Source organism: Juglans microcarpa x Juglans regia, chromosome 5D (genome assembly GCF_004785595.1).
Source record: "Juglans microcarpa x Juglans regia isolate MS1-56 chromosome 5D, Jm3101_v1.0, whole genome shotgun sequence".
In the NCBI taxonomy this organism is placed as follows: domain Eukaryota; kingdom Viridiplantae; phylum Streptophyta; class Magnoliopsida; order Fagales; family Juglandaceae; genus Juglans; species Juglans microcarpa x Juglans regia.
The window spans coordinates 31,067,722-31,081,482 of NC_054602.1; the positions used below are offsets into that span (position 1 = coordinate 31,067,722).

General features: G+C 34.7%; 1 protein-coding gene across 1 annotated transcript; it reads left to right on the top strand.

The window, feature by feature from the left end:
• The first annotated feature begins 5,355 nt into the window (after positions 1–5,355).
• LOC121265040 (mitochondrial import inner membrane translocase subunit Tim9-like) lies at positions 5,356–7,492 on the top strand. The gene is made up of 2 exons (XM_041168480.1): positions 5,356–5,541; positions 7,075–7,492. The coding sequence occupies exons 1-2, from the start codon at positions 5,447–5,449 to the stop codon at positions 7,259–7,261; spliced, it is 282 nt and encodes a 93-aa protein (XP_041024414.1). The 5' UTR covers positions 5,356–5,446; the 3' UTR covers positions 7,262–7,492.
• The last annotated feature ends 6,269 nt before the right edge of the window (positions 7,493–13,761 follow it).

Below are 13,761 nucleotides of genomic sequence, written 5' to 3' on the forward strand. Positions count from 1 at the left end.
GAAGATATCCCGGATCATCATCCTCTAGCCGTTAAAATGTTTTTTTAAACTTTTCATCCCTATCCAACATCATATAAGTGGAGTTCCAACGGGTTGCTACATCTAAGCATACACCACTTTTACAAGTAATGTCTTCACTGTCACAACATTGCTTAAATGTGTTCCACCTTTGTGGAGATGATTTTACATACTTCACAGCTTCTCTAATTCTTGCAATTGATTGATCATATTCTTTCAACCCATCCTGAATAATCAAGTTCAAGATATGAGCACAACATCTCATATGCAAGAACTCATGTTCCAAAATAGTATCCATTCTATTCCTTATCTTTCTTTTGAGATACGAAACTGCCCCATTATTTGAACTTGCATTATCAAGTGTAACTGTAAATATTTTGGGCCTTCCCCATTCTAGCAAACACATTTCAATTTGTTTACCTAGTGTCTCACCCTTTATGGTTTTCAACCTTGCAAAAATTGATAATTTTTTTATGCATGTTCCAATCTTCATGAATAAAATGTGCAGTGAGACACATATAGTTAAAATTTTGCATGGATGCCCATGTATCTGTGCAAAGACAAATGCGCTGCCCCTTAAGAGCACTTTTCAGATTGTCTTTTTCTCTCAAATAAAATTTATAAATATCTTTCGCAACCGTTACACGTGATGGAATCGCATTCTATCTAGGTTGTAAAACAAGCATGAATTTCTTAAACCCCTCCCCTTCCACATGTTTAAAAGGAAGTTCATCAAGAACCAACATTTCTACTAAAGCTTCTCTACATGCCTCAACACTAAAAGAAATAGGTACAAGCCCCCCACTGCTTGATCCAGACTGGAAACCCAATATAGATTGGTCTCTATCTACTTTCCTAAGTGGAGACTTCTTATATGTTTTTCCAAGTGCCCCAACATTGATTTTGTGCCATTTATATTAGGATCACAAGCATAAGTCATCCCACAAAGGTTACATGAAGCCCTAGGTTTCGACTTATCCTTAGTACGAATCTTTGTAAAATAATCCCAAACTACTGATCTTTTCCTACCAATAGATGGCTTACTTACATTGGTTCCACAATCCTTTGACTCATTTCCATTGTAGGTTGAATATTGTCGTGTGTTTCTGTTTCATTTAAAGGATCCATATGTGATTCTATAGTAACAAAAATAAACATTAATTGTTGATCATGTTTAGAAAAGCTTACTCGCAATGATTGTAAAATCTGGAAATACAAGATTTTAAATACAAGATTATAGAAAAATCCCATGGTTCCTTAGGTTTCTATACGTGTTAACCATCCACTGATCTCGGCCATTCATTTTATTTGGGTAAGTTACCTGGTGTTAACATTAAATACCACACATACATGGACTGCCTTTTACCGATCAACCTAATTAAGGTTTGAGTAGAATGGTTCATTTCATTACAGGAGAATGGGCATTAGAACAATTCAACGACAAAGCCTAGGCCACAACCAACAACAACCCAATTGGCAATAACAAACACTAATAAATTTTGGATTCAAAAACCCTGCCCTAATATCACAAAACCCAATCAACCCAATCGGCAATCAAGATTCACAAAAATCCCAAAATCACAAAACCTAATCACAAAAACCCTAATATCACAAAATTCAATCACAAAAATCATAGTAGGCTAGTCTGTAATTTCAAAAAAAAAAAAATCTTACCGTGGGGGCAGATCGGCAGAGAGACTGAGACAGGGGCCGAGAGAGTTGAGAGAAGAGAGATTGAGAGCGACGAGAGAGTTGAGAGACGAGAGAGTGCGACACGGGAGAGTTGAGAGTGAGAGACGAAATAGTTGAGAGACGAAAGAGTTGAGAGGCGGGAGAGCTGAGAGTGAGAGACGGAGAGAGAGAGCTGCGAGAGAGTGAGCCACTGAGCGCAATGCGTAGGCGGCACAACGGCACAAGAGACGGAGAGAGCGAGCTACGAGAGGCGAGAGCAAAGTGAGTGATGTGTAGAGAAGTGAGAACACTGTGACTGAGAAGTGACAGACGAGAGAGACGAAGGCGGAAAGAGTGCTGAGTTCACGAAAGAGACGATTTAGGGTTTTCAAATAGATGAAAACGGCGCCGTTTGGCTTTTGGCCCTTTACTATTTAATTAAAGTTTAATTCTTTGAATCTTTTCAATGTGTTTTTTTTTTAAATGATAATTAAAATTTTTATATATTTGTAATACATTTAATATACTATAGTCAAATATTTTATATATTAGACTATATAATATATATATATATATTTGTAATACATTTAATAAACCGTAGTCTAATAGTATTAATGTTAGTCTATTAGTATAGTTATATATTAGTATTAGTTATAGCGATTTAGTATAACTATATTAGTTTAAGTATAACTATAGTCTATAGTCTACATTAAACTATTAGTATTAGTTAAATAGCTATAGACTTATATATTACTATAGCTATATAATATATTAGACTAGTCTAATAGTATTAATATTAGCCTACTAGTATAGTTATATATTAGTATTAGTTATGGTGATTTAGTATAACTATATTAGTATAACTATAACTATAGTTTATATTAAACTATTAGTATTAGACTATTAGTTAAATAGTTATAGATTTATATATTAGTATAGCTATATAATATATTAGACTAGTCTAATAGTAGTAATATTAGCCTACTAGTATAGTTATATATTAGTATTAGTTATGGTAATTTAGTATAACTATAGTCTATATTAAACTATTAATATTAGTTAAATAGTTATAGACTTATATATTAGTATAGCTATATAATATATTAAACTATATAATAATATTAATATTAGCATATTAGTATAGTTATATATTAGTACTAGTTATAGTGATTTAGTATAATTATATTAGTATAAGTATAACTATAGTCTATAGTCTATATTAAACTATTAGTATTAGACTATTAGTTAAATAGTTATAGACTTGTATATTAGTATAGCTATATAATATATTAGACTATATAATAGTATTAATATTAGCCTATTAGTATAGTTATATATTAGTATTAGTTATAAAATATATATTTAATATTAGTATTAGTTATAAAATATATATTTAATATTAGTATTAGTTATAAACTTTTAGTAAAAACTTTGAGTATTAATTATAAGTATAACTATAATCTATAGTTTATATTAGACTATTAGTATTAGTTAAATAGTTAAATAGAGACTTATATATTAGTATAGCTAAATAATATATTAGACTATATAATAGTATTAATATTAGACTATTGGTATAGTTATAAGTTATAAGTTATATATTAGTATTAGTTATAAACTTTTAGTAAAAACTTGTAGTATTAATTATAAGTATAACTATAATTATTAGTCTATATTAGACTATTAGTATTAGTTATAAACTTTTAGTGATTTAGTATTAACATTTTATGTAATAATTTTAAATTATAATAAGAAATTATTTCATATATGAATATATATAATTATATATATTATATATAAAAATTTCACATAAATATTTATAATTATACATAATATATAAAACTTATATATATTAATTATTGATATATATATATAATATTTTGTATAAAACTTATATATACAATAATACAAATATTATTTTTTTATATATATTTTTAATCAACCGGTCCGGTCAGGGCTGAAAAATTCTAAAACCGAAATCGGCCAATTTTTACATTCTAAAAACCGGTCCCGAACCGAACCGGTTCAAAATTAGAAAAACCGGTCCGGTCCGGTCCGGACCGATTTTCTAGTTTGAATTTACATCTCTAGGTAAGTTACATGATACCCTTTTTGCTCCCATAGGTTCGGAGTTATTAAAAATGTCAGTTTTGGTTATACTTTTTTATTTGTTGAGGAAATCTGTTCTCCATTTGTCAACAGAGGAAGTAGTAGTAGTAGCAGCAGCAGCCTACTTACTAGTAAAGGGCAAGGTAGCTAGGAAAGGAAGAGAAGTATTAACCCGTCGGTCAGTCTTAATCTTTTTTACTTAACCTAATGGAAAACCAAGGATGGCTGCAAAAGGCAATGGAAACTAAAAGCGGAAGATGAGGAATTAAGACAACCAATAAGGAATGGAGATGCGCGGGTCGAGTAATGATATAAACACAATATTTTTTATAATATTTTATATAATAATATTATAAAATAAGGATATTTTTATAAAATGATGTTATTTTTATAAGATGTTTTACAAAAATACCATTCATTTAAAATATTATTGTGTAAAGTGTTGTAAAAAATATTATGAGTAAATAATTTTCCTTTTAGGATTAGGAAGCGAGAGGGAGAGTGAAAGTCACTCGTATTAAGTAAGTTTAAAGAGTGGCTTGAGAGTGACACAAGACAGATTGAAAGAAAAAGGAGAAGTTTGAAGCCCTGTCATTCCTAACCTTTTGAGAGCCTTCAAATAGAATTATTGATTAATTTTTATTTTGTTTTTAAATTTGTTATTCCTAATTTGGTTCATCTTTGTAGTGATGGGAAGATCTGGGCAACAGTAGGAGCCTATAGGACAAACCATAGGTGAGGATGGAGAAGTTAAAAAGTAAAACATATGGTCCCAAGAAAAGTTAATAACATATGCTTGCCATATGATTGTGTTTAGTCTAGTCTAAATATGTTGTGCATTATGTTATGATTTTCTAAGAATTTTCAGTTGTATCATGTGTGACCTGTAAAATTCGTTTTACAATTTAACGTACCACGTCAGTTATGAGTTTATTTTTATAAAAATTTTTTTGTGCCTATAGCACTGCTCTTGAATTTAAGATTGCATACTTTAGATTAAAAAAAAAAATGGATTGCACATTTTAATATTATACAAATCATTTTTCTTAAAGGTTGAAAGTGAAAAAGACCCATGAAATTAATTATATAATATTTATTACGATTTAAATTAATATTTTAAATAATAAAAATGTTATCATTAATATTTTTTATTAATTTTTAAAGTGACGTCAAATAATTAAAATAATTATATATATTTTTAGCCTAAATATAATCCAAATATATGATAATTAAAAAGATGATGAATAAAAAATATTGAATGTTAAATAAATTTTATGAAAATTGTGATGTATTATCTTATAAATGATATTTACAGTTTTACAGTGTGTAATTTTTATATTTTTTTTAAAAAATATATATAAATCTAAAATTTATATAAAAAAAATTATATTTTTAATAATAATGCTCGTTTTTATTTATTTATTTATTTAAATAGAGTGGACTCTAGGGACTGGACTCTAGCGTATATAACGTTACCCGTTCTCTGATTAAATAAAAAATAAAAATAAAAAATAAAACATTACCCGTTCCCTTGTTGTAGCGTTTAGGACGTGGAACCGGGTTAAAAAGGCACCACTTTCTCCTATTCGTTCTAAGCCGGGAAAGCAGAGCTGTTAAACCCTAAATCTCGAGAGGTGTTGGATCAAAGATGGACAAAACCATGCTCGCAGACTTGGAGTCTCTTCCTGAAGAAGATAAGGTTCGAATGTCCACCATGATCGAACAGCTTCAGATCCGGGACAGGTTCTCTCTCTAATCAATCCCATCAATTCCTGGATTATATTTATATTTGCAAAATCGTACCGCTACTTCCATTTTCGTTAACAAAACTCTAGTCTTCAGCAGTTTTTTATGGGCTTAAGGTTTTGAACTTTAAAGGCACGGGAATTCAAACTCAAATGTGTTTTTGTTCTTGTGGTCTTTTAAATTTATTCAAGATATAAGCAGTGATATGTGGATGCTTAATTAGATTGGGATTTTCAGAGGTAAACATTGCGATTGACGTTTCATCTCAAAGATAGGAAAAAGGAATTATAGGGGCGGTGATAGAAAAGAATTTTCTTCGTTATTTTTTGGGTAGTTAGTTCGGAACAGAATGGAATAGAAAAATAATGGGCGATTATCTTGTTGGGAAATGATGCTAATTAATATGAGGGTTGCCACTGTGTTATCCAAAATGCTGAAAATGCTTGGCTGTTTTTCCAGCTATTCATCTTAAAGATATCGATTTATATGATTAAGAATAAATTTGTAAGACGTGAGTCAATGAAACAGTACATAGAAGCCTTCAAAACCATTCCATTTTGAGGGTATCAATCCTATATTCTAAACCTTATAAGGCTGATATATGAGGTGTTGATCAGTGAGCTAATGACACATTTAGAGAACTGAATAATTTGTGCATCAATAGTTTGATATGCTTTGACTTTTACTGGTTCCAAGGAATGGCTAATATCTCCACTGCTAAGCTGTTTCTTACCCTGTGTTTGAACTCCTATTTTGTTTGTACACAATTGATGGAGGCCTTTGTGACTAATGTTTCGACTTCTTCAATAGCATGGCCTGTCTTTGTTTTTTCCTTAAAAAAACTCCAGCCTATATTCTTGGTTGATTTTAAATATCCATTACATGGTATTTCTAGTGCAAAACATTGTTTACACTGTTCTGACCTCTACCCTATGTCTGCCTATCTGCATGAACCTTGTAAAAATTGAATATGCAATAATAAGCAAGAATCGTCTGTGGAATTTCTATATATGGTGTGTTGTATATGTCCATAAATATCACAGACCTAACCAAGAATGCTTCCGAGAATATCATTCCTAATCTACTCTAGATTTTACATTGTTGACCTTGCCCTGAGAGATGGATGTGTAAAGTGTGTGGCCAAGGAGGCTTTCTCTTTCTTCGGATATAATTCTGTTCTCAGATATTTTTAGCAGCCAGAAATATCTGCAACTTTTAGTAGTGGACAGATAAGGAAATAATTAGTGTTATAATAACGGCGTCTAATTAAGTACAGGAAAGGACTGCATTGTGCCTGTATACAAATTATACTTCTCATTGCAACTTATAAATGATAAATGTAATTCATCGCATCGGTTTGGTTTCTTATGTGTTTGTATGATAGAACTTGTTCTTTTCTCTAGTTATAAATACTGCCAGTTTTGAATTCTGAGATGAGAAAGTAAAATCTTCAGTAAAGACGTTAATGTTGTTCTAGTTTTAAGGCCTCTAATTTTGTCCTATTGTTTTCTTGATGAAAACAAATTACAGTCTAAGGATGTATAATTCATTGGTGGAGAGATGTTTTATGGACTGTGTGGACACCTTCCAACGGAAATCCTTGACCAAGCAAGAGGAGACGTGTGTGCGTCGGTGTGCCGAGAAGTTCCTGAAGCACTCTATGCGTGTTGGCATGAGATTTGCGGAGCTAAACCAAGGAGCAGCTACTACAGATTAAAGTGTTTTTGGACAACTTGCGGCATAGAACTCTTGTAACACCAGGATTTGGTTTTATTATAAGTTCCTTCCTTGTTACTCCCTTTATGATAAGAAGAATAATTTGTTTGTTTATCCCAACTGAGTTTTGCAATCGACAGGGGATAGAAACGGCATGATAGATATTATGGATTATTTATAATTTCTCAAGTGAGCTCATTGAGTAAGAGAGCTCTGGAGTCTACTTCCACTAGCAGAGTTCAGTTTATGGAATTTTTGAACTTGCTGCTTTGGCAATTGCAGCCGGCTGCGCAAGTTAAGCATTTAGAATTATGTAGTCCTGGTAATTGACGAACGGATGATGCTACTTAGCATGTCAATAACAAGTCATTTTTATTTAAATAAAGTATACATTAAAAAAATAAAAAAGAATAACTTTTGATGATGGTAGTAAAAAAGGATTGTCAAAAGGGATGCCAAGGATCATTTTCCATTGACGAACAGAGAGCAGCTGTACACATGCTTGGGAATTTGATATGTGCAGGGCTAGGCAATCTATCCTCTTCTTCTTGATACTTAATATGGTCTAACGATATATATATATATATATAACACATGCTTGGGAATTTGATATGTGCAGGGCTAGGCAATCTATCCTCTTCTTCTTGATAGTTAATATGGTCTAACGATATATATATATATATAATTTAAAAATATATATATACTTTTAAATTATATGGAGTTCATCTCAACTAAATTTAACACCCCCTTCCCAAGAGGGAGGATCCCATTTTAAAGTTATGAGTTATCGGTTTACCCACTTTGTCCAAAACAGTCATTAAGTGGGACTGAAACAATTCGTGAAAGAAGAGAGAAAAGTATCCTTAAACACCTAATTGTTTATTTTCACATGTTTTGATCCAAATGAATGCTTTTTTAATGGATGGGCCAAACTGACACTGAGATCTCAAAGAAAAACTCTAAACACAGGCACAATGATGTAGGCGTTAGGGACTCCGGTCTTGTCCCTAAACACTAAGTCCACGAACTTGTCTTGGTGAGGATGATGACCAAGTGACCTTGCCCTCTTACTTGGTCTTTGAACAATAATGGCAATGAAGGATTCCTAGGTTGATGAAGGTTTAGTGTTTGAGTGATGGAATGATGATGATGATGATGGAATGGGTGTTCTAAATGATAATTATGAGTGTTTGATGCAATGTGGACAGCATGAGGGTTACCCTTAATGTTGGGGCCTCTTGGATGATGATTAGGGTTTGAATGGAGTAGTGTAGCTAAGGTTTTATGTGGTGGCTAAGGAGGATTTCGAGATTGGAAAAGATGGACTAGGATTGGAGTCTAGGATGAGTTGCTAGGGTTTGAGGATGATGTGGATGAATGGGACTAGTGTTTGGTGTCTAGGGTTGGCCGACTTTGGGTTTGGTTCACCCTTAATGTTAGGGTAGTTTGGTTTTGCAAGATGATCTTGGTTGACTAGATGGATTAGAAGAAGTTGAGAGATTTAAGAGATTGGATTATGGAAATGAGATGGAGTTTGAATAAGTTTATGATTGTTCCTTAGGTTTAGGAATTTGAATTTGAATTTGAATTTGGCAAGAGTGGTTCCTTGAGTTTAGGGATTTGAATTGGAATTTAAATTTGAATGTGAGGAAGTCAAGACTCCTAAAAGGAATGAGTTTCCTTATAGGCTTTGAGGTAGATGGCTAGGGTTTGATGGAGGGAAGGCTTATGATGGCCGAATATGGTAAGTAAGGGAATGGAAAGATGAGGGCAATTAGGGTTCTTAAATTATAGGAACATTAATATGGGAAGTGAAGTGGACGGCTAGGGTAATTCCAATAAGGCAAGTGATTGCCGAATTTGAATGTGACTAATAAGGAAAGTGGGTTACGGCTAGGGCAAAATGTATGGAGCAAATGATTTATGGAAAATGGACAAACACTTGGGTTGGTTGAAAATTAGGTTTGGATGGATTGGAAGAGCAACAATGAAAAGAACACCAAGAACTTAATAACACCAAGAACTTAATGAAGAACACCCAAGAACAAGAGTAATAATACTTAAGAATTTGAATGAACCAAATGATAATAATTCAACAATTGATCCACGGATTTCACAAGAGTTGAATAAACCTCATATATTAAATAAAAATATAATCACCCCTATCCACGGATTTCAAGGTGATGATGAAATAATAATCAAAAGATAGATAGATGGAACAACACCTATCCAAAGAATTGCAAGGTGATGATCTTCTCCTTGGGGTTCACGAATGTCACCCAAGTAGCCCAAGTGCAAAAGTACCGAAGTGTTCACAAGAACAAGCCTAAACCGTCCACAATGGAAAAAAATGTCAAATGATCAAAAGTTCTTAACTCAATGCCTAAGGGTCCTATTTATAGAGATTACAAAGTAGAAACCCCCAATAGGTCCATTGGAATATTATTAAATAAAATAAATGATAAATAAATAAAAATGATAAAATGATAAGGTCTTGCATGGCCAATGTGGCCCGTGACATGTTTTGGCCCTTGGTGGCCTAGGCTGGCCCATGGCATGGGCTATGGGCATGGTTGGCACGACTGGCAGGCATGTGGCTGACATGGCTAGTGGCTTGGCCATAGGCCACAAAACATGGGGTCCTACCAGTAGGCCTCGTGGGACAACTTCCATCATGTTTAATGAAACGGTACCTTTAGTAACTGGTGTTGAAACAATGCATGTAGCGGAAAAGAAAAAACCCACATAGAGAGAATTGGAAATGGGAAACAGGCATTGTTGCTAAGAATGAGACTCAAGAAGTGTCGGTGGACCACCGATCTAAGAGAGAGGAAGAGAACTGAGAAGATAATTTTGGATTGGTTGCTGGGAAACGAAGGGAAAAGAAAGGGGGTGGGGGAAGCTCCACGCAACAAAATTTAAGATATTTCTTTTCTTTTGCTCCAAATTCCCCGCAAAAATGCTTAGTAACTAGGAGTATAATCGGTCCGGTTTTAGACAAAATCTAGGACTGAACCGGTATATACTGGTTTTACATTTTTTAAAACCGATTACGCCCCGGTTACCCTCCTAAACCGGTACCTCCAACTTTACTGGTTTCGGGTCCATTCCGGTCCCCTTTTTCATTTTTTTAAAAATGTAAAAAACATATAATAAAGTGTTACTTCTTATGATAAAATGTTATTAGTAATTTAATATATATTATGTTTAAAGCATATGATCAATTAAATTTTCATCTTTAAGATTAAACTTTTATTTTACAAATGAGAACTGCTTCACACTAGTCGGGCTGGTTTTCCCACAAAAACAGCCCTCCATTCATCTCAAGTCACCTAAGGTAAAACACTCTAAGAGAAATACACCCCATCATAGACAATCACGTCGTACGTGCTAGCCTTCTCTTTCTCAACATCGTCCTTTGCCTTCTCTTCCTCGCTGGTCTCTCTGCCCTCAGTCTGACGCCGACGCCGACTCAACCATCTTTGTCCGACGCATCTCTATCGCCAATCTCCCCCATCTCCGTCGATCATCTCTATCAAAACCCAATCAACCAAAATCAACTCACAATCAAACCAAAATCAACCCACAATAAAACCATAATCCATTCAAAATTACAGTGAAAACCATCTTAAACCCACAATCTCAGATCATCAAGTACAGAGAATAAGCTCAAAATAACAGTGAAACCATCGCAAACCCGCAATCTCGAGTTGAGCTTCAACTTCGAGTTGAGCTTCGATTTCGGGCCCCTTACTCACCTCCTCTAAAAACTCCCTCACAGGATAGAGGGGGCGCGGGTCAAGGCTTAGGACGGGCATAGTTGCTGTATTCAGTCTCGAGGGCCTCGTCGCGACAGAAGGAGGGCTCGGCATATGAGGTGTACTGGGGGCGATCATAGTTGAAGTCATCGGAAGGCGTGGAGGAGGAGAGAGGGTAGTAAGTCTCATTGGATGGCGGGAGAGGCCGTTGTAGGTGAGCACGATGTCATAACCGCCCCCGTACGGTGCGAGGGACGAGGATGAGGGATGAAGGGGGGTGGTGCGAGGGACGAAGGGGGGTGTAAGGATTTCTGTGATTGAAATCAATTTTCTGATGTTTGCTGGTTTAGGATAGATATGATGGAAGGCATACGTGTAATTGTATAAGTGGTAGGCTATTTTTGTGTGAAAACCAGCCGGACCAGCTTTAAAGATTTCTCTTTATAAATTATAATAACATTATCTTATATATAATTATATTAATAACACATGATCAAACAAATTACAAATGTTCATATTTAAGATTAACATTTTATGTTATAATTTATAAATTATAATATAAAATCATTTCATATATGATATATAATTATATATATATTATATATAAAAATTTAATATATAATTAAAACTTATATATATAAATATTTTGTATAATATATAAAATTAATTTTTATATATATATTTTTTCCAATCGGTCTGGTTCGGTCCGGTCCGGTCCCGAAAACTACGGAACCGAAACCGAACCAGATCCTGCCGGTTTTCATAATATAGGAATCGGTTCTGGACTAGTCTGGTTCAAAACCGAACTAATTGGTCCAGTCCGGATCGGTTTTCCAGTTTCCTAATTTAAATTTACACCCCTATTAGTAACTGAAATTTAAATACCAAACAAACAAAAAATAGCAACAACTCACATACTAAGAAATGCGAAACTACCTCAAGAAATCAAAGTAAATCTAGGAGATGAGAGAAGAGTCGCTTATGGAGTACTTGTTCGGTGATGGCAGTGAAAAAGACAGTGGGTGGGCGGTGTGGCGGTGAAGAGTTTGCTCTGGGTTCACTGGCAGGGTACAAGGCTTCGGCCAAGAGTTTTTTCAAATGATATGCATGATACCGATACTGTAACGATGGGAGAAAAAAGATGCAAGATTAAACAAAATATGAGAGAGAGGTAGATGTCTGCGTGAGACTTTCTTTGCTACTTGAGAGAGAGGAAGCGAACTGAGAAACTTTCTTTGTGTCTGTATTTTCTTCTTCCTCAATTTTTTTAATAATAATATAAGCATGTCAGCAGCTTGCACATACAATTGTTATACTGGTGCAAGGTACAACCTATTCACTGATTTTTTTTTTACACTATCACTGGGAGGTTGTGATATAGTGTTGGAGTCAAAATTGGGCTCGGGGCCTTCTTATGCTTGGAGAAGCATCCATGCAAGCCTATCGTTGTTAAAAATAGGTTTAATATGGAGGGTGGGAAATGGTACCAGCATCAACATTTGGTGGGATAGGTGGATTCCAACACTCCCCTCTTTCCAGATCTCATCACCGAGAGACAATAATGTATGGTGTAAATCAATGAGTAACATAAGAGACCCCAGCCTAAAATTATGGAGAGAAGACCTCATGCAGGAGATGTTCTCAACCCAAGAAATTGAAGCCATCAGAACCATCTCCATTAGCTTACGAGGAAGAGAAGATAGAATGACATGGCAATTCTCCAACAATGGATAGTATACAGTTAAAAGTGGTTACCACTACCAGATGAGTGTGGATTCAGGAATAGAGGGGAAGTATCGAGAAAGCATAGTGACAAAGATGGGCGAAAGAGGTTATGGAAGGTGAAGGTTGCCCCTGCTGTAAAATTCTTTGTTTGGAGAGCCTGCAGTGAAGCCCTCCCCACTTGTGCCAACTTGAAGAGGAAGAAAGTCATTGAAGATCCCCTTTGTCCAATATGTAGAATAGAACTTAAAACATCAGGCCATGCACTATGGGGATGTTCAGCTGCAAGGGATGTGTGGTTGCATCAAGGTCCAGAAGATGTCATACCAAAATGATTTGTTCTTCAATATATGGATGTCTCTAGTGCAACAATTGGATCGAAATGAATTGGAAGAGGTGGTTGTAACATTAAAGGGGAAATGGACCAGAAGGAACGAGTGTATGCATGGTAAAGGTTTCAGGCATCCCACAAGCATATCCCAAACAACAAGAATTGAGGTGGTTTCTTTCCATGAGGCAAACCAGTCTCACCAACCCAATCTAATAGAGAGCAATCAGAAAGAACTCAAGTGGCAAAAACCAGCAGCAGGCCTCTTGAAAGCAAATTGGGATGCACCTTTGAGTTTTAATACAGGTAGACTGGGGATGGGATGGGAGTAATCATTAGAGATCACAATGGTCAGGTTATAGGTGCACTCAGGGCATCTCGGGTAATCACAAAAAATCCTTTTGATGCTGAAGCTCAAGGTCTCCTTTTAGCAGCAGTCTTTTGCAAGGAAATTGGCTTGAAGCAGTTAATACTGGAATGGGATTCGAAACAAGTCATTGATCTCCTACAAAAGGGATCCAACTGGAGCAAAGGGGAATGATGATTGAGAATGTAAGACAAATATTGAACACTTTCAGTCAATGGACAGGATCACATGCGTGTAGAGAGGCTAATATAGCTGCACACTACCTAGCTAAATCAGCTCTCAATTTCTCTTTAGACCTATATGATATTGAAGAATGCCCGCTTTGC

Excerpts from the sequence above, each read along its gene's own strand:
- LOC121265040 (XM_041168480.1), top strand. The coding sequence starts at position 5,447 with ATGGACAAAACCATGCTCGCAGACTTGGAGTCTCTTCCTGAAGAAGAT. Across the intron at positions 5,542-7,074 it reads CAGCTTCAGATCCGGGACAG|TCTAAGGATGTATAATTCAT; the intron begins GTTCTCTCTCTA and ends AACAAATTACAG.